This window comes from Brachypodium distachyon, chromosome 3, assembly GCF_000005505.3.
Source record: "Brachypodium distachyon strain Bd21 chromosome 3, Brachypodium_distachyon_v3.0, whole genome shotgun sequence".
NCBI classification, from domain to species: Eukaryota; Viridiplantae; Streptophyta; class Magnoliopsida; order Poales; family Poaceae; genus Brachypodium; species Brachypodium distachyon.
This window is the reverse complement of record NC_016133.3, coordinates 5158521-5179818: the sequence shown is the minus strand read 5'-3', so window position 1 is coordinate 5179818 and position 21298 is coordinate 5158521. Positions and strand designations below refer to the sequence as shown.

At 46.9% G+C, this 21298-nt stretch overlaps 3 protein-coding genes across 4 annotated transcripts; 2 read left to right on the top strand and 1 right to left on the bottom strand.

Annotated features, from left to right (window-relative positions):
- The first annotated feature begins 342 nt into the window (after window positions 1-342).
- LOC100832776 (lipoxygenase 2.3, chloroplastic) lies at window positions 343-3959 on the top strand. Its single transcript, XM_003571179.4, has 6 exons — window positions 343-974; window positions 1074-1339; window positions 1434-1671; window positions 1747-2073; window positions 2156-2241; window positions 2331-3959. The coding sequence occupies exons 1-6, from the start codon at window positions 638-640 to the stop codon at window positions 3768-3770; spliced, it is 2694 nt and encodes an 897-aa protein (XP_003571227.1). The 5' UTR covers window positions 343-637; the 3' UTR covers window positions 3771-3959.
- Window positions 3960-4268: 309 nt separating this feature from the next.
- Window positions 4269-11910, bottom strand: LOC100823778 (protein STRUBBELIG-RECEPTOR FAMILY 8). 2 transcript variants are annotated; one of them, XM_024460910.1, is made up of 17 exons: window positions 11541-11910; window positions 10700-10847; window positions 10535-10606; window positions 10363-10428; window positions 10190-10261; window positions 10033-10104; window positions 9560-9631; window positions 9407-9472; window positions 9260-9325; window positions 8770-9143; window positions 8225-8484; window positions 7437-7708; window positions 7161-7302; window positions 6515-6654; window positions 6290-6464; window positions 5747-5912; window positions 4269-5663 (listed from the first exon to the last, which is right to left on the bottom strand). In XM_024460910.1, exons 1-17 carry the CDS (start codon window positions 11623-11625, stop codon window positions 5626-5628), a joined length of 2286 nt encoding a protein of 761 aa, XP_024316678.1. In that variant the 5' UTR covers window positions 11626-11910; the 3' UTR covers window positions 4269-5625. The 2 variants fall into 2 exon arrangements, with proteins under 2 accessions (XP_024316678.1, XP_010236315.1); XM_010238013.3 differs by having other exon boundaries at window positions 6290-6446; window positions 11541-11909.
- Window positions 11911-14750: 2840 nt separating this feature from the next.
- On the top strand, window positions 14751-20713 carry LOC100823478 (leucine-rich repeat receptor protein kinase MSP1). The gene is made up of 3 exons (XM_024460754.1): window positions 14751-14762; window positions 16447-20369; window positions 20515-20713. The coding sequence occupies exons 1-2, from the start codon at window positions 14751-14753 to the stop codon at window positions 20323-20325; spliced, it is 3891 nt and encodes a 1296-aa protein (XP_024316522.1). The 3' UTR covers window positions 20326-20369; window positions 20515-20713.
- The last annotated feature ends 585 nt before the right edge of the window (window positions 20714-21298 follow it).

Below are 21298 nucleotides of genomic sequence, written 5' to 3'. Positions count from 1 at the left end.
TTATCTCCCTCAACTCTACGGTTAAAACACAACCTCAAATCTGCCACGTATGCGAAAATCATCTTTTAACTGGGTGAGGTGGTTAATTTAAACAGTATGAATAGTTTGAGGTTGTGTTCTAACCGGCATTGGAGTTGAGGGGGGTAATTTAAACTCTGTGGTTATAATATGAAGTCATCTCTCTTTTTGTATCATCTTAACATCATGTCGTAATTTTGAATCTAATTTCAGCAGACGAGGGGATACATCTATACTCCATTACTGTGTTTCTTTTTTTCGTCATGGCCTCGTTGGATACTGCAGGAAACACAGGCAGTGAGACACATATACACGTGAAACACGATGCCCTGACCCTGAAGCACCCGCACAGGAGATTTTTAGTTACTGGGCACCATATAGGAGGGAGGACAACACGGCACAACCAGAGAGGCAAAGAGAACCGCCAAGTATAGGAGGGAGGACCAGGGAGCCAGCTCGGAGAGCAACACACACGGAGACCGCCCTCTGGCCATTTCCATACCTCTATCTCTGCCGCTGCTATGCTCTCTCCTAGCTAGCTGATCAATCAGCAAGCAAGAATATACTGTGGAATTAACAAACGTAGCAGCTCGATCTAATCTAAAGCAGCTAGCTAGCCATGATCCATCTGAAGCAGCCTCTGACGCTCTCCGCGCAGAGCGGCAATGTCGGCTCGACGCCGCTCTTCGCCACGGCGGCAGCGACGAGCAGCTGCCAGAAGATCAGACGAGGAGCTCGCCGGCGAGCGGCAGCGCGCAGGACGATCCGCTGCGCATCAACCGAGCAGGCCGTCGGCGTGTCGACGGTGACGACGGAGAGGGCTCTGACGGTGACCGCCACCGTGACGGCGCAGGCGCCCATCGGCGTCGTGTACGTCTCCCGCGGCATCGACGATCTCCAGGACCTCCTCGGCAAGACGCTCCTCCTTGAACTCGTCAGCTCCGAGCTCGACCCCAGTGAGTAAAATTTCTCTCTTTCTAACAGTGGCATGCAGTTAACTGTTCATACATGCATGCAAACAGTAGTTCTTGAGTTTTGACGAGGGTGGAGCGCAGAGACGGGGATGGAGAGGGAGAGGGTGAAGGGGTTCGCGCACATGACCGTCACGGACGGGGTCTACGAGGCGAAGATGTCGGTGCCGGCATCGTTCGGGCCCGTGGGAGCGGTGGTGGTGGAGAACGAGCACCACAAGGAGATGTTCATCAAGGACATCAAGCTCGTCACCGGCGGCGACGAGAGCTCCGCCGTCGCCTTCGACGTCGCCTCCTGGGTCCATTCAAAGTTCGACAACCCTGAACCCCGCGTGTTCTTCACCGTCAAGGTAATTCATCCACCATGCCCATGGCACACCCTAGCTAGCTCCGGCAAAGCGCACTCTGGAATTTACTGACCATAGATATGCATGCATGCATCAGTCGTACCTGCCGTCGCAGACGCCGCCGGGGATCGAAGCGTTACGGAGGAAGGAGCTGGAGACGCTGCGCGGCGACGGGACCGGCGAGCGCAAGTTCCACGAGCGCGTCTATGACTATGACACGTACAACGACCTGGGTGACCCGGACAAGAACATCGAGCACCTGCGGCCCGTGCTGGGCGGCAAGGAGCACCCCTACCCTCGCCGCTGCCGCACCGGACGCCCCAAGACCCTCTGCAGTACGCACATATAACAAATAACAAAAGCAGAATTAATTAATCCGGATGGAATAATAATGGGCAAGCAATTTGCAGGCCCGGAGACGGAGAAGAGGAGCTCGCCGGTGTACGTGCCGAGGGATGAGCAGTTCTCGGACGTCAAGGGGCGGACGTTCAGCGCGACGACGCTGCGGACAGGGCTGCATGCCATCCTGCCGGCGCTCAGCCCGCTCATCAACAACTCGCGGTGCTTCTCGCACTTCCCAGCCATCGACGCGCTCTACAGTGACGGCATCGCGCTGCCTGTCGACGTCGCCGGCACCTCCATCGACGCCATCGGCGGCGTCATCCCGCGCGTCGTGCGCATGATCGAGGACACCACCGAGCACGTCCTCCGCTTCGAGGTCCCCCAGATGGTCGAGAGTAAGCACTCAAGCACACCGCCGGCCGCCTAAAGATTAATTTTCCATCCATTGCGTACTGAGGCTAAGGCTTGAATTTGCAGGGGACAGATTCTCGTGGTTCAGAGACGAGGAGTTCGCCAGGCAGACGCTCGCAGGCCTCAACCCTATCTGCATCCGCCTCCTCACGGTAAATAATTAGCTAGGACTGAGTACAATGTAAATCATGCATATCCTCGTGATTTTAATTACGTAGTTCATACGATTACGTGTGTGCAGGAATTCCCCATCATGAGCAAGCTGGACCCGGCGGTGTACGGGCCGGCGGAGTCGGCGCTGTCCAAGGAGCTCCTGGAGAAGATGATGAACGGCACCAACGCCATGACGGTGGAGGAGGCGCTGGAGGCGAAGCGCCTCTTCATCCTGGACTATCACGACGTGTTCCTGCCATACGTGCACAAGGTCCGGGAGCTTCCTGACACGACACTCTACGGCTCCCGCACCATCTTCCTCCTCACCGACGAGGGCACGCTCATGCCGCTGGCCATCGAGCTAACCCGGCCCCAGTCCCCGACCAAACCGCAGTGGAAGCGTGCCTTCACGCACGGCCCCGATGCCACCGAGTCGTGGCTCTGGAAGATAGCCAAGGCACATGTGCTCACCCACGACACCGGCTACCACCAGTTGGTCAGCCACTGGCTGCGCACACACGCTTCCGTGGAGCCATACATCATCGCCGCCAACAGGCAGCTCAGCCGGATGCACCCGGTGTACCGCCTCCTGCACCCGCACTTCCGATACACCATGGAGATCAACGCGCTGGCCAGGGAGAGCCTCATCAACGCTGACGGCATCATCGAGGAGGCATTCTGGCCTGGGAAGTACTCCATCGAGCTCAGTTCCGTGGCGTATGCTGCGACATGGCGATTTGACACGGAGGCGCTACCGGAGGACCTCGTCACACGGGGCCTTGCTGTGCGTGGGGACGACGGGGAGCTCGAGCTCACCATCAAGGACTACCCCTACGCCAACGACGGGCTCCTCATCTGGAACTCCATCAAGCAGTGGGTGTCTGACTACGTCAAGTTCTACTACAAATCTGACGAGGATGTCACCGGAGACAAGGAGGTGCAGGCTTGGTGGGAGGAGGTGCGCACCAAGGGACACGCCGACAAGAAGGACGAGCCGTGGTGGCCGGTGTGCGACTCCCGGGACAACCTCGTGCAGATCCTTACCATCATCATGTGGGTCACGTCAGGGCACCACGCCGCCGTCAACTTCGGACAGTACCACTACGGGGGGTACTTCCCAAACCGGCCCACGGTGGTGCGGAAGAACATACCGGTGGAGGAGAACAAGGAGGACGAGATGAGGAAGTTCATGGCCAGGCCGGAGGAGGTGCTCCTGCAGAGCCTACCATCGCAGATGCAGGCAATCAAGGTGATGGCGACGCTGGACATCCTCTCCTCGCACTCTCCCGACGAGGAGTACATGGGGGAGTACGCAGAGCCAGCGTGGCTGGCAGAGCCCATGGTCAAGGCAGCGTTCGAGAAGTTCAGCGGCAGGCTAAAGGAGGTGGAAGGCACCATCGACGAGCGGAACAACAACACGGACAACAAGAACAGGTGCGGCGCGGGGATCGTGCCCTACGAGCTGCTCAAGCCGTTCTCAGGGCCAGGGGTCACCGGTAGGGGCATCCCCAACAGCATCTCCATCTGATTCCGGCTTCCAAGATCAGGGAGCATCGTTGCATTGTTGTATGTAGGATTGGGATTTGGGAATAAGATCCATGTACAACATGGACGTGCCTCCCGTGACACCGGGAGAGGCATCTGCTACCGCTAGTATGTTTCAGCCACTAGAATGCCATTAATTGGTAATGAAGATAATGAGGTCCTCTCGAATGTTCATGACGTAGCCATTGCTGAAGCACTCGCTCTGTCAAGGTATCAACTATCCAGCTTGCTCTATCTTTGGTTCGTACAAAACTATTAGTCTAGTCGGGCTGTATAGAAGTTTTATAGGTCATGCTTGATGGAGGCCACTCAAGGAGCTCGGCTGCGGCAGTCTATGAAGACTGCTATCCTTTGGCAACACAGAAATTGTGAAGATAACTTTTGAGCAGTGTCCAAGGAAGGCGAATGAGGCCGCTCATGAGTTAGCTCGCCAAGCGAGACTGGAAGCAACTACTTTCCTGGACAGGTGACCCTCCCTAGTTTCTTATACCTGTCTTAACGAACGATGTAAACATCTTGGTCATCTAATGAAGCACAGGTTAGTTCAAGAAGAAGAAAAAAGGTATTTCCAATTGTGAGTTTATTTCTTGGGTGCGGCTATGTCTCCGGGCACCTGATTTTTAAGTAAGAGGCTTAAGTCTTAGTCGACTTGTCAAGACCGTTAGATTAGTATCTAAGCATTATCTCCACTCCTCTTTCTTCATCATTAATTTCGAATCTTAAAACACAAACCAAATCTGAAGGCTGAGCAATTGACTGATCTAACTTAGAAATAATTTGATTGCTCTGCGCCACTTACGCGTCAAGATGATACACATGGAGGCCAAGCCGCGGAACCACAGTGACCACCATATAGCGTACACGCGAAAGCCCAATCTTAAAATCAAATCGACGTCGCCAGATTTAACCGACTATGGATAAATCTAGGGTTTTCACCTAGAGACTAAGTACGGAGCTCTTGACAAAACTTCATTGTGCCACCATCATCAGATCCGGAAAATATAGGTCGACAACCACCACTTGATGTCATAGCAGCCACAATACCAGCTTGCTGCCATTGACACAAACATAAAGCTCTAGTACTAACACGTCACGCTCCCCAAACTGCTGCAAACGAAATATGTTGCCAAAGGGGGCGCCTGCATGGCTACCGTCACGAACAATGGAATTCGCCAGAGTTCATGGAATCGATTGCAAAGCAAAGACCGTTGGTTTTATCCGGTGCAAAATTACTCCCTCTAGAAAGATCTTATCAGTTCGGCACATCTCATCCGAAAAAAAAATCGTGACATGTGAACCAAGCAGCATGGTAACATGAGGGCCAGGTCAGATCTTATGCCGCGCTGGAGGCCAGTGTCCAGTGGCTAATGGGCATCTCTCGTCCACACCACAGTTTCAAGACAGAAAGCGAGAATACAGCTGAACTACACAGGAGTGGGGAACGGGTGAACGTGGACCAGCCAGCTGGACTGCTGGAGCTAATACTTACAAGAAAAGTCTCCAAGCAGCATCCCCATGTCAGCTAGACTGGTAAATTTAGCAGTTCACGAGACAAAACGCTAAGAGCCCTGCTACCCATGCTTCCAAAAAAATTCTACCAGAGTGAGCAAAAACATAGTGTATTTCGGTTACTTGCTTCCCCGGTTCCCACGTGGTCAAGCATCGTATGTTCCAATGTCTTCTGTGGTAAGTGCGTCCCAAATAGCAGTTTAGGGTATCGCCAATTGGCATTGACGGAAAATTGCAAAGAGCTGCGATGCTTCAGATACTCGGAGTTACCTCAAGAACACGAAGTATCATAAGACCTGATACAATTTGAGTAGAAGAGCAGGTCTTCGTCACCGGGAGATGCAGCTCTCAGTTGCACCCTGACTGACTGATCAGGGCAATCAAATTAAGACTAAGATGTGAAGAGCATAAGAAGAAAGAACTAAGAAGCAGCGCTGTCAAGTGAGATACCAGTAGAGGATGGCTCAAAATATGGTCGAGTTGTTATGAAAGAGGGGTCCTGAGCATCAACTTCCAATTTCTGTGCTGCGTTGGTCTTTTGAATGCCTGTTGACTGGACAAGCTTTACTAATTTGTCTGTTATGACTGTCATCGGTGGACGGAAATCTGGTGATTGCTGCGTTTTAGAAATACCATAAGTATTGGTATCAGAAAATCGTGCTAAAATCCAGCAGGTGAATGCGGTGAGCATTAGGACTGCCATGATCTAGACATTTCAGCTAGAATGCCTGTCATTTCTGTTTAGCGTATTCTAAGCATTTGGTTTAGCAGCATGGCAGTATATCAGCTTTTAACCACCTTCTTTTTTTGCGAAGAGTATCAGCTTTTAACTTAATAGCTATCAGCAAGGTTACAGAACTACTCCCTCCAATCCATAATAAGTATCTTGGATTTAGTACAAAGTTTGTACTGGTTTGTACTAAATCTCAGACACTTATTATGGATCAGAGGGAGTATAAAACAATTGTACCAGAGAAGAGAATGGACAATTACCTTAATGCAAAGCAAGATGACGTTGCCTAATGCAGAGATAGCTTTAGGTGGCATAGAGACACGTATTCTTGGATCAGTTATTCTTTCAAGAGAATCAAGGTCATGGAGATGAGGAGATGCCCAATCAACTAGAAACTGCTCATTCTGCTTTCTTGAACTGAAAAAGACAAGGTTCCTTTAGTAGACAAGACTGCTATTACTGCACAAGTGTGTGTGACTACGTACCTGTCAAATGCCTTTTGCCCAGTCAAAAGCACAAGCAATATCACACCAAAACTGTAAATATCAGCTTTGATGTTATCTGTTCCTGGGCCATTAAGCTCGGGGGCAGCATAGCCTTTAGCACCGCTGAGAGCTTCTGAATCCTGCTTTTCAAGTAATCAAATGTTAATGACCAACCAATAAGGTTAAATGAACTTTATTTTATGCAGTGTGTATATATCATTCAACTGGACAAAATCAGGTTCTGCTGCCTATTGTTCATATGTTAAGTATACGGTGATCTAGCTTGACACTGAATGAGAAATTTCTAATTAATGAGAAGAGAGAAAGGGTAGAAGCAGTTCCAATCTTTCCCTTCTAATCAATCATGCTAGAACTTTTCAATAATGCAGTTCGAAACTGCAGAATATTTTTAGATGAAACTGCCAATTTGTAGGTGTCCTTTTTCCTTCAGTGCATCCATCCCTGCCTCGGTTTCCAATTCCAGATCATTCAAGTGTGAAGATAAAACCTCAGGCTATTGGACATCTCAGATGCAACTTGATCCGCAATTGATAAGAGTATATATCAACTGCATCACTATGCTTTCTTAAAACAGAAACCATAGAGCAGGGCATGAGCTGCGGGAAAAAAAGAAGTGAGCACTGACCATTCTTGTGGCGCTGACAAAATGGCTGAACTTCGCTAACCCGCAGTGACTGAGGTAGGGCATGAGCTGAGCATCTAGCAAAATATTTGTAGCTTTAATATTTCCATGAGCAACTGGAGGAGAGCACGTCAAATGCATGTATCTGCAGAGATCAAACATACATATCAAAAATTTAAAAAGCTATTATGAGATAGGTGTACTTGATTACTCTGGAGTAAAAAATAAAAGTGAATATAGAATTTGGTGGGAATTCAAGTCCAGACAAACTATGCTTACTCCAGAGCATAGGCAACTCCAAGAGCAATCTTCATCCGAGCTTTCCATGACAAAGCCCTGGAGCTTGTGGCTGCTGAAAACAAAAGATCTTCAAGAGAGCCATTTTCTGCATACTCATACAGGAGAGCACAATGCCCAAACTCCACACAATAGCCCACAAGTGAAGATATATTGGGGTGCTTTAATCTGGACATATTCCAAAGAATGTCCATGAGCTCATCTTGTTCTGATAATGACAAATCTATCATGTTGATCTTCTTGATAGCCAGGAGCTGTGCATATAGCGAGAAATGCATGACATACAAAATATAGATAAAAAATGACTGCAAATTTTATACCTTCGCTATCTACAAAAATGACAATCTTAGTACACTAATGAAAAATAACTTTTTTGAGAAATGACATGTGAGACTAAGAATACCCCGTCCTTGCACATCAAACTATAAATCTTATCAAGAGAACAAGATTACAAGAATAAGCATAGCTACAGCCCTCAAGACAAGCTGTCTTACCGACAAGTAAAGGGAAGTGGTCAATTTAGTACAGTCGGTTAAACCAGATTAAGCACAATTCGGCTATTAGGGCTATAAAAAGTTATACTCCCTCCGATCCATAATAAGTGTCTTGGATTTAGTACAAAGTTCACAAAGTTGAACTTTGTACTAAATCCAAGACGTTTATTATGGATCGAGGAAGTAGAAAACTTCAGAACGTATTCCAGAATAAGTGAGGCGTTTAAAATGTAGAAAGGTAATAATGATCTGCTTGGGATGATAACAGTATCATACCTGGCTATCAGGAAAATCACCTCTGTAAACTCGACCAGTGAAACCTTCACCGATAAGGCATTCTTCATTGAAGTTCCTGGTAGCTGCCAAAATATCAACTGCCAGAAACTGTTTTGCAGGTAGAAGGTTTTTGGAAGTCTTGACCCAACTTTTCCTTTTAGGAACTCTTCCAGGTTTAATGCCATTATTATTGCTTGAGGAAGTCCCACGGCCAATCATAAGAGAACTCCAAGAGTACATGACATCATTTGCTTTAGGGACTGCAAAATGTCATATATGCATTTCAATCATGTGAAATTTCACAATAATATATTAATGCAGCATGTAGGGATGAAAACAAAATGTATGTAGATGAATTTGATGTAGTACCATTTCATCAATCAGTTGAAAATACAAAGGTTTTTGGGTTTGTGATGACTCAGATTAGAGTTCTAGATTTATGGTGAATAATAAGAATAACCAAAACAAATAGAAAAATATGTGTGACCGAAAACTTCCCATGCATAAATTGGTTATGCCAAATGTAATAAAATGCCCAATGCTACCTTCCAAATTGGCCGGTAAAGACTTGATATTGTCAGCAGTGCTCTTCGGACCGGATGTACAACCTTTCCAGCTTTTCAGAACCAATCCAACAACGAAGAGTACAAAAACTGTGCAAGCAACACTAGCTATTGCAGCAGCTGTCACTCGAGAGTGCGACTTCCTCTGGTGACTAGGAATCTGCAGAGAAGCATAGCCAACAGAAGACTGCGGAGGTTTTGGCCTGTGCTTTAAATTCTGCTTAGCTGCTGGTGAAGGTGGAGGTAGAGATGGAGGTGGAGGTTGAAGACGATGTGGAGGTGGAGGTGAATGGGTGGTCCTAGTAAATGAGGATGATGAATGTTTGAAACCTGGTTGAAAATGGTTTCCATCAATCCTGGAATATTGACCAGACGATTAATCACTTATTTTACTAGATTTAAAGTCAAGACATACTGATGTACAAGATCCTCAGGAAGGATAGGGAGGGGCGATGTATAACAGAATTCATACCTCAACTCAGGAATAAACTCAAAAGTTCCAGGCACATAACCGCTGAAGTGATTATTCTCAATGTTACTGCAAGCAGTTGATGATCATCAGCGTTAATAGATAAGGATGCCAAATAAAATATAGATGCAGTCCAGTCAGATCTCTTACAGTGCTACCAATGGAAGGTCTGCTAACAGAATCACAGATCCTGTAAACTCATTATGCTGTAAATAACTGCAAAGACAATGGGAACGAAAATTCTAATTAACCAATTCCTGCAGCTGTATGCATGAAATAGCTCAGAAAGCACATCATTATTACAGATAGTGAAGATCGTTCAACGAACTAAATGATCTTGGTAGGTCACCACCAAAAGAGTTGAATGATAAGTCCCTGAAAATGGCAATGGAGCAAACATGAGTGAAGTGACAGAAATATCAAATACTAAAATATCTCTAACTAAATAAGAGCAAGAAAGAAATATTTCGTAGCATCAAATGTGTGATTTTATTGACATATAGACGAGCTGAAAGATTGGTTTTCAACAGATCGTTGCACAAAAAAAGAAACTGCAAAAAGTTAAGAAAAGCTTGATGTGTGACGTGACAACCACAAAATACAACAATCACTCATACAGTGGTATACTGAATGCAGATGTCCTGGGCTACAAAAATTATGCATATCATGCGGCAAACAGCATGATTGTCGCGAATCAAAGTGCAATGAAATAACTCGTTTATTTCACAAGAGTATGTTTGAGAAGCGCTCAAGTAATCGAGATGTGGGAACTTTACATTGTTACTAAGCTTTCCATGTTAACAAAAACATCACCAATTATTCCAGAAAGATTATTATAGCTGAGATTCCTGCAATTGACATCAAAGATCAATCAGTTCACTCTGAAATGAAATTTAAGTCAGAAGTGCTTCAACTGCTAAAAAACCAACTCACATATATTTCAGGGAGTGCAAATATGGCAATGACGGTGGTACACTTCCCACAAACTTGTTCGCAGCCAAATTTCTGCAAGAGAACGCCACACCATAGCCACATCATGTTTCCTATTTAAAAGTATTTTAACCCAGCTTAAAGGGGATAAACAGAAATTGACAAGAAGGATGTACAAGTATTCCACATTTGGGGGCAAAGTGGGTGGGATTTCACCAGCGATGTTGTTGAAGCTCACATCACTATCATCATGGCACATCAAAGAAAAGGAAACCAAAATTTTAAGTCAAAAGTTGCAGAATCATAACCAGTTAACAGATATCACGAACATCGTCACAAGAAACTCACAGCTCTTTCAAAGAGTGAAGTTTGAGCAGTTCTGGTCCAAGCCACCCACCAACCCCGAGCCCACTAATATTTCTGCATGGAAGTAACAGAAAACAGCACAAATAAACATCTCTATAAATTTGCAGGCGAAACTGATCAGTAAGTTAGGAATTAAATGGTAATTACATAGCCACGACACACGAGTCCTTGCAAATGATCCCGTGCCACAATCCACGTTCCCCATATCCACCACAGGGATCACCACCCATGGATGTCCACCCTGAAAGCTGCCATGGTGACTCCAGTGCACGATATAATGCCCAAATCCCGATGGCTGTGCAGTAACCAAAGAACAGTAACAAAACAAACAGTGAACCTGTTAGAACCCACTGTTTGCCAATCTAAGAGCAGCAAGATACATACAAAGACAAAAGAATGGTATCACACGCAGCCATTGCACAGAGGGAAGTACCTTTTTTAGTGAACACAAATGCATGTACTCCCTTTGTGTACATTTTTCTATATAATAAACTTGGTCAAACTTTGAAGCTTGAGTTAGGACAAAGCTAGAGCATCTTATATTTAGGAATGGAGGTAGTACTTTACCAGCCCACAAACATGCACACTATCACAATGGCAAGGACCAAAAGTAAAGACACTATTATTATTCCCAACTCCCAAATTGGTGTATGTAAACCATCACGCAACCTTATCCACCAGACCTAAATGTATGTGCTAGAAAAGACAGGCACAAGCACAAGCTCACGCAAGTCAGCATAGCATGAACGCGCACCAATAGTCAAGCTCGCGCAAGCGCCCTCACTGAGATGCAAACGAGCCCACACGTGTGCGCATGGGACGGAGATCAACAAACCATAACCGCACGCGCGCTCACAAAGCCACAGAGAAGAAGTGCGCTCACACGCGCAAACGGAGTGGGGGCGTCACGAATCACGACTCACGAGGTAAGAGCTCCAACCTCACATATCGTGGCCTCGTGGGTGAGCTGCTGGACGAGAAAACGTACCATCGGAGGGATCGGTGAACGATGTGGCGGAGGAAAACGCGGCGTAGAGCACTACCACGGCGAGAAGATGACTCGCCGCGGACATTCCGATTCCACGCGCGCGCGCGCCCCCAAATCCGCGCCGATTCCAGCTTCTAGATGCTTCGGGCCCAAATCGCGCCGATCCCCGACAGCCCGCGACGGGGGCGAGCAATCCGGGCGCCGAATCGGAGAAGCCGGACGATCGGAGCGGGTCGAATCACGCAATCGTCCTGCGAAGCGGCGGGATTTGCTCGCTCCGGTGGCGAAGGGTTTAGGGTTCTCGAAGTGTTCTGGATGCTTGGGAGGGAAGAGGAAAAAAAGAAGTGACGGGAAGGGAGGAGGAGGAAGAAGAGGAGAGGCTAATAGGCCGTTACGGTGGTGGGGCCGGGGGTTCTGCGGAGCTTTGAGCCTTTGAGAGAGTGGGATTGGGCGGGAAAGGGTTGAGGAAATTAGCATGTGACGATTTTTCTTTCCCATTTCCCAGGCTCCAGGTATGTCTAGGTCCTATGTCAATCTTCAAAATTTTAAGTTAAATTTTAAGCAACTTATTTAACTATAGTAAGTTAATTAAGCGGGATAAACCGGTCCCACTTGCATCCTTGCCAAAAACACAAAACAGAGCTCAAGGTGTTGTGTGACGAAATTTTCAACAAAATAAAATAACATTTCCAAATTTCAAAATTTATAAGTATATGTGGATGTGTACTATGGTGACAACATCTATAAGCAACAAATTTCATAAGCAATTAGGTAGATGTTTCGGTATCATGTCTTCAACGATACCATGTCTGTCCATACCCCGCATGTCTTTGATGATGACGTTGTCACCGCTGAGCTGTGGTGTTCTTGAGGATCCGAGAAAGACGAATATATAAAAAAGAAGAGTGGATTCAAACTATTTATTGACAAAGTTACTAGCAACATTAACCGGCTTTCGGCAAAAGAAGGCACCAAAGATTCCAACTTTTTGAACGAAGTTGCAACCAACATTCACTTCAACCAATATGTACTGAACTTTCAACAAGGCGTTCAACTATTTCCAAAGTGGTTCGACCCAAAAAATATCACGAGCGGTGAGCTTACAATATTGGACACTACATAGTGCATCAACCTGATGATTAAAAAACACTGAGAAGCTGGTATGTTGAAGTTTAATGTGGATAGTCATGTTTCATATGTTCTAGTCTTCTGACCAGAGAGTAGTCTTTAACCATTTATAAATTACAACCCCAAGAAACACTAGCTACTATATCTATTCTTAATAATAAAAGCAGGAAGGTTTCCTTCATCATTGTCCGATGTGCATCAATTTCCGTGCTGGTCCTGATTTTTCGTGTCTACTTACACTTCATCGAACATTCATTTTCCTATTCCCACAGCGCAGCCTTCACTGGCTGCCGCCGCTGACTCAACTGCCCGCGCAGCACCTCACTGCGGTGACTGCTCTTGATACGCGTCGGCGCCGGATTAGATTCCCGTGCAAGAGACGAGCAAAGGGGTCTAGAGCTGACCGGCTATCGACCGCCGCGCGGTTCCTCATGCACTGCGCCACTGTGTGCTCCGTGACCTTCTTCTGACGTCAGACACGGCGGGCGGGTGGCGTGGACTGGGTGCCATGTCCGTGGCCACGGCTGCTAGCATCGGCGCCGATTTCGATTGAATGTCCAATTATACCGTTATGTTTATAAATATGAATTTTCGTGTGCACATGTTTAAGAGGCCGTGGCAACGCACGGGCACTGTACTAGTATATGTTCAAAAAAAATTGGAAGGCACTAAATCAATGCAAAATTTGTTGGAAAACTAGTCAATGGCATGCGTGTTCCAAAACAGAGTAAGTGTTAATGTCATAATTGTCAATTACTGGACAGTCAAAAATATTCATCATCGACAAATCAAAAATAATTCAATCATTTATGGAAAAATGTCTACTGACACGTGGCATAATCCGTAATTGCCCTCCTTGCGAAGGAATACCATTGACATGCATCAAACTTGTGTATTCGTATAATTTCGGTGGATCTTAATTCGCCACAAACGAATGACGTGTTGTTTCGTCTTCTCCGTTCTAGATAGCTAATTATGTCATGCCTCGTTCTACTTGTGTTGCTCGCCTCTCTGGTACCTTTACCCTAGGCTTCGTTGCAGACGCAGACCGCCCTCCGAATCCTGAGTCTTACCTACCGCGACCCACCAACCATCATCGTCACCACTACCACCTCAATGAGGTCGGACCGTATCCGCCTGCCACCGGTCGTGCACCAAGGAAAAGGGATGAATAACTCCAAGTGTCACAAAGCCAACCCAAATGTGAGAAAAACCATCTGAATATTCACATACTCTCTCCGTCCCATGTTAAGTGACTCAAATTTTCTCAAATATGGATGTATTTATGCCTGAAAAGCGTCTAAATACATATAAAAGAAAGTCACCTAATATGGTACCGAGGGAGTATATAATGTCTTAGCCGAATATTGTGTATACGAAATCAGCAATGCGATTGAACAGGACAGGCGTACATCACATCCGGAGCTAAAAGAAAAAGGGTGAGGCAAGGCAACCGTTGGAAGTCGAGAAGCAGAATGGTTCCAAGCCGAAGCCCGGCCGGCCCGATCGAGATGCCAGATCACCCCGCCTTTCCTTTTCCGTTCCCCCGCAAACCCGTGTACTATATAACACCTGCGCTGCTACTACCAACCCTCCCGCACATTCCTCCTCCCCCCTCGCCGCTCTTGCCCGTGCGTGCAGTGCACGGGCACGCGCCAGCCGGGGGAACACGTCGCCGGCAGGACGATCGATCGGCGCGTGAACGAACGCATCTCTTTAGAGAAAAAGACCAGGTAATAAGCAACAATATCTGCTAGCTAGCTATCGATCCTCTCGTGCTCGGGATCAATATAGGCACACGGCATGGCCGATCGAGGCTTAATTCGGCCGTGGCGGCCGGCCGGTCTCAATCAAATCAATCGCCGGCGGCCAGCGTTGCTGCCAATGAGACTCGACGAGTAGCAGCAGCAGCTAGTATCCTTCTTGTTTATGGACTTTTCTTTGACTGCCGTTACTTTCAGGCCGGATTAATTTCTTCCCCTTATCTCGGAGAGAGGCTTGGGCGTCCTGCTACTTCCATCGATCCGACGGCTCAAGCTGCATCGTCTGCGTTGCTGGGGTGGCTGGCGAGCACAGGGAGCCATGGTTTGGAAGGTATATATTGGATAGGTTTAAGTTGTTCCTTTGTTTGACCTCTTAATTTGCATGCACACGTACTGCCTTTGGTTGATCCAGCAGTCATTTGATTTTGCACAATGCATCGATACGATATGCCACCAAGCTTGTTTCCAGGAATTCCAAACGTGTTTCGCACGTACTTCCTCCGTTTCTAAAACTTGTCGTGGTTCTAGTGCAAATTTGCTCTAAATACTTGTCGTGGTTTTAGTAACGGAGGGAGTATCTTTTACCTATAAACATGGATGATATTGTTGTGTCACATAGAATGATCATGTCGGGTTTAAAAAATTACTGCTCCGTATACATTATCAGGCAGTTTTCACACCCCATGCGTTCATTCGTGGAAAGAAGAGCATACATGCATGCACACGGACAATTAAAAGTATCTCAGAAACTTGGGTACCGGTCAAGCATGTAGGGGGGGATTTTCAATTTTGTTAGAGAATGCGAATGCGTGTTGTACTCCAAAAAGAGAAAGGCTTTAGTAGTCACTCCATATATTGCAATATACTTTCCCTCAATATTTTTTTGCAATATACGCGTGTAATTTTCTAGTAATATCTCTTCGCGAAGTAATCTACTGTAAAAAAAGAAAGAAATTAGCATGCATCTTATTTCTTTAATTTGAATTTTTACATGCATCCTCCACGGTTCCACCGATGCGTTGGCATGTCGCCGCGCCCCACCGCGAACACGCACCGAAATCTCGTAGCTCCCCTTCGCCCACTCCGCTCCGTGCCCGCCGTCGCCGCCGTCGGCCCGCCGAGCGCCGACCCTTTTTGCCTCTCGCTCGTATTCGCATTCGTATTCGTATTCGTACGCGGCCCCGTCGGCTCCTTCCCCCTGTCTGGCCACCAGACTCTGGCGCCTCCGCAATCACCAGGGCCGTCGAGGTCAGCACCACGAGCGCCGCGGGGTGACGATCGGGAGCGTCATGCCGGGGGCGCGGCGGCGGGTGAGCTGGAGGATCTCCGGGCGACTGCGGTCGAGACAGGGAGGGAAACGGCTTCGGTTGCCGGAGATGGCTGGCGAAAGGGCAACCCGGGCTGTCGTCCGCAACCTGCTCGATGAAATGTCTGACAAGTGACAAGCAAGCAACAAATTGAAGGGCATTCTGCCCATGTGAAAGGGTAAAACGGACACTTTCACATCCTCACGGTAGTATTTACAGGTAATGTTTGCAGATGCGATGGCATATCTAAAAACTTTGTGTAGGAGCAGTGACACATGTTCAATTGTTTTACAATTTGCAATGGTGCTTTTGACTTTGAGGCTGACCAGTGGCATGTAGCCGATTTTCCCTAGCTGGAAACTCTTAAGTTTACATTGGAAGTGGGGTTCTACAATTTGTTAGCATCTATATACACCTAGACAGGACCTTACAAAAATACTATTCATATGAGATGCATAAGCATCAGATTAATCTATTGTCCCTTGGTGGATACCCTGCATTTGCAAATCATCACCTTTTGAGCTTGTGATGAAAGCTCGAAATTAAGTTGTTCAAATTTTAAAGAAGTTACATATCATAATTTATATGGTATTTGTAAGCTTTTCCCGTATGCTTCAATTCTTCATTGGTTCAATGTGCTGTCATTGTTCAGAACTCTGTTACCTAAGCATTGATACTTATTTGTTCAACATTGCCCTATTTTTTCAGGATAGATTCTGCCTGTTCGTGCTGCTTCTCTGCTTCATCCCTACATCTTCTTTGCCAGAATCTGATACGAAGAAACTATTTGCTCTGAGGAAGGTGGTTCCTGAAGGCTTCCTCGGTAACTGGTTTGATAAAAAAACTCCTCCATGCAGCTGGTCAGGTATAACTTGTGTGGGGCAGACTGTTGTGGCCATAGACCTGTCCTCTGTACCACTCTATGTCCCCTTTCCATCATGCATCGGGGCATTCCAGTCACTTGTTCGGCTAAATGTCAGTGGATGCGGGTTCTCCGGTGAGCTTCCAGAAGTCCTGGGGAATTTGTGGCATCTCCAGTACCTAGACTTGAGCTATAATCAGCTTGTTGGTCCCTTACCAGTCTCACTATTTGACTTGAAGATGCTCAAAAAACTCGTACTTGACAACAACTTACTGTCTGGACAGCTCAGCCCTGCCATTGGTCAGCTTCAGCACCTCACTATGCTATCCATGTCCATGAATTCCATCTCTGGTGTCCTTCCTTCAGAGCTGGGCAGCCTTGAGAACCTGGAGTTTGTGTACCTTAACAGTAACTCATTCAACGGGTCGATACCGGCAGCTTTCAGTAACCTGACCCGTCTCTCAAGGCTTGATGCAAGTAAGAACAGACTTACTGGATCACTGTTCCCGGGAATAGGTGCATTGGTGAACCTGACCACACTTGATTTATCGTCAAACGGTTTGATGGGACCAATACCCTTGGAGATTGGTCAGCTAGAAAATCTAGAATGGTTATTTTTAATGGACAATCATTTTAGTGGAAGCATTCCAGAAGAGATTGGTAACCTGACGCGCCTAAAAGGACTTAAACTCTTCAAGTGCAAGTTCACGGGTACCATACCTTGGTCAATAGGTGGGCTCAAAAGCTTGATGATTCTTGATATATCAGAGAATACCTTCAATGCTGAACTGCCAACATCTGTTGGGGAGCTGAGTAATCTAACAGTACTGATGGCATACAGTGCAGGGCTCATTGGGACCATACCAAAAGAACTTGGTAAGTGCAAGAAGCTTACTAAAATAAAACTGTCCGCCAATTATTTCACTGGCTCTATCCCTGAAGAACTTGCAGATTTAGAAGCTCTTATCCAGTTTGACACGGAAAGGAACAAACTGTCCGGTCACATTCCAGATTGGATTCTAAACTGGGGGAATATTGAGTCTATAAAGTTGACGAACAACATGTTCCATGGGCCTCTGCCGTTGCTGCCTTTGCAGCATTTGGTTAGTTTCTCTGCAGGAAACAACCTGCTCTCAGGTCTTATCCCCGCCGGGATATGCCAAGCAAACTCTCTGCAGTCAATTATTTTGAATTATAACAATCTGACTGGGAGTATCAAGGAGACATTCAAAGGATGCAGGAACCTCACTAAACTGAATTTACAAGCTAACAATCTCCATGGTGAGATACCAGAATACTTGGCTGAGCTACCGCTAGTAAAACTGGATCTTTCTGTAAACAATTTCACGGGGTTGCTGCCTAAGAAGTTGTGCGAGTCATCAACCATTGTGCATCTCTATCTCAGCAGTAATCAGCTCACCAACTTGATTCCTGAGTGCATCGGCAAACTGTCTGGCTTGAAGATTCTACAGATTGACAATAACTACTTGGAAGGACCGATCCCACGGTCGGTTGGCGCTCTAAGGAATTTGGCAACATTGTCTCTACGTGGCAATAGATTATCTGGGAACATCCCACTAGAGCTCTTCAACTGCACAAACCTTGTCACGCTGGACCTGAGCTATAACAATTTCACTGGACACATCCCGAGGGCAATATCACACTTGACACTGCTCAATATCTTGGTTTTGTCCCATAACCAACTGTCAGGTGTTATCCCTGCTGAGATATGTGTGGGATTCTCACGCTCATCTCAGTCTGACGTGGAGTTCTTTCAGTACCATGGACTTCTTGACCTGTCATACAACCGCTTGACCGGTCAGATCCCGCCAACGATCAAGGGTTGTGCTATAGTGATGGATCTATACCTGCAGGGTAACTTACTGAGTGGAACTATTCCTGAAGGGCTTGCCGAGCTGACAAGACTTGTAACCATGGATCTTTCTTTCAATGAATTAGTTGGGCACATGCTTCCTTGGTCTGCGCCATCAGTACAGCTTCAGGGCCTTATTCTGTCTAATAACCAACTGAATGGCTCCATTCCTGCTGAGATAGATCGCATTCTTCCCAAAGTTACAATGCTGAACTTGTCCCATAATGCACTTACTGGCAATCTACCTCGGTCTTTGCTCTGCAATCAGAACCTAAGCCATCTGGATGTCAGTAACAATAACCTGTTCGGACAAATCCCATTCTCCTGTCCTGGTGGGGACAAAGGATGGTCGAGCACACTGATCTCATTCAATGCAAGCAATAACCATTTCTCAGGAAGCCTAGATGGGTCTATCTCCAACTTCACAAAGCTGACTTATCTTGATATCCACAACAATAGCCTCAACGGAAGCCTGCCTTCAGCTATTTCCAGTGTTACTAGTTTGAACTACCTTGACCTCTCAAGCAACGATTTCAGTGGCACCATCCCTTGCAGTATCTGCGATATATTCAGCCTCTTCTTTGTGAACTTGTCTGGTAATCAAATTGTTGGCACATATAGCTTATCAGACTGTGTCGCAGGAGGCAGTTGTGCTGCTAATAACATCGATCACAAGGCAGTTCATCCATCTCATAAAGTTCTAATAGCAGCAACCATATGTGGCATTGCGATCGCTGTCATTCTGTCGGTTCTTTTGGTGGTTTATCTGAGACAGAGACTATTGAAGAGAAGGTCCCCATTGGCTCTTGGACATGCGAGCAAGACCAACACGACCGATGAGCTAACCTTAAGGAATGAACTCCTAGGGAAGAAGTCACAGGAGCCTCCAAGTATCAACCTTGCGATATTTGAGCACTCATTGATGAAGGTTGCCGCAGATGATATCCTAAAAGCCACCGAGAATTTCAGCATGCTGCACATCATAGGTGATGGTGGGTTTGGCACTGTCTACAGGGCAGCGCTGCCTGGAGGCCCGCAAGTTGCGGTCAAGAGGCTCCACAATGGCCATCGGTTCCAAGCTAACCGTGAATTCCATGCTGAGATGGAGACCATTGGGAAGGTGAAGCACCCAAACCTAGTTCCGCTGCTTGGTTACTGCGCTTCTGGCGATGAGCGGTTCCTGATCTATGAGTACATGGAGCATGGGAACCTTGAGACATGGTTGAGGAATAACCGAACGGACGCAGCTGAGGCACTAGGATGGCCGGACCGTCTCAAGATCTGCCTTGGCTCTGCCCAGGGCCTGGCGTTCCTGCACCATGGCTTCGTGCCCCATGTCATCCACCGGGACATGAAATCGAGCAATATTCTGCTTGACAGGAACATGGAGCCGAGGGTCTCCGACTTTGGTCTCGCGAGGATAATCAGCGCATGTGAGACCCATGTCAGCACCAACGTCGCCGGCACACTCGGCTACGTCCCCCCAGAGTATGGGCTGGTGATGAAATCCACAGTGAGGGGTGATGTCTACAGCTTTGGGGTTGTCATGCTAGAGGTGCTGACCGGGCGGCCACCAACAGGGCAGGAGATTGAGGAAGGTGGTGGAAACCTTGTTGGCTGGGTCCAGTGGATGGTCGCATGCCGCTGTGAGAATGAGCTGTTCGATCCCTGCCTGCCGGTTTCAGGCGTGTGTAGGCAGCAGATGGCACGTGTGCTCGCCATTGCCCAGGAATGCACCGCTGATGATCCGTGGAGGAGGCCGACCATGCTGGAGGTGGTGACAGGTCTCAAAGCGACCCAGATGATGGAATGCGGACCTTCAGTGGTGACAGTCTCCAGGCAGGACATGTAATGCATACAGAATGACATTTGCTGGAAAAAGATCACCAGATTAAGGTTGCTCATTTCCTTTTCTTTTTTCTCTAAAATTTGGCAAATAGCTCTTTCATTCATTCATCTAACGAGTAAGGAACCGGCAAATGCTAGGAACAACTTAGCAATATATTTTGGGCTAATAATAAACTAATTATTGTAACTGCAGGATAAACTTCGGCTATCTGGAGTACCATAATGATTAGGAGATGCTAAACAAGGTTGCACGCATGTAACCTAAATAATGGTGTATGTACCGTCCCCATGATCTGGTAGTTTAGATGTGCGATGGCAGGCTCAGGAGATGTTGTTTTTGTGCAATTTTAGGTGCTTCACATTTTTAATCACCAGTACTAAGTTCATGTTTCTTTTTTCAGTTTAGCTCTTGCTGATCTTTTCTGCTCTTACGGCTGATCTTACACGTTAGCCTCTTCTCTTCTTTTTTTTGGCAACTTAGCTTACACGTTAACCTGGATGTGCAAAATTGCTAAATTAGTCACCATCTATGTGTTCACTGATATCAAATGTGTGGACGCCCTAGGAGAGTAGGAATGTGGGGTTGCTGACATGCTGTTTTCTGAACAATAAAATGCTGAATCCATTGTGAAATCATAATCTTATTTTTCTGAATTTACATTGGCAGGTACAGCTACATACATGAAGATGATCTTGTACTACACATCGCTGCAGCTGGTCTTCTGATTTACGGCGTCCTGAGTGAGCGTGTGGAATTCCAGAGCTGCTTAAACAAGCAAGTGCGTACGGCTAGAATACTTGTGCATGGAATTCACCGTGTTTATTCTATTGCCGCTAGTCGCCGTGCCCATTTTACTACCAACACCTCCCAGAATATAGCCATCCGAGATGCGTCGCCGGGCAATAATAGGGTGCGACTGGAGCTGAATCAGGGCACCTTTTTTCCTTTTTGGCGTCTGCCTGAAACTGTTGAAGTA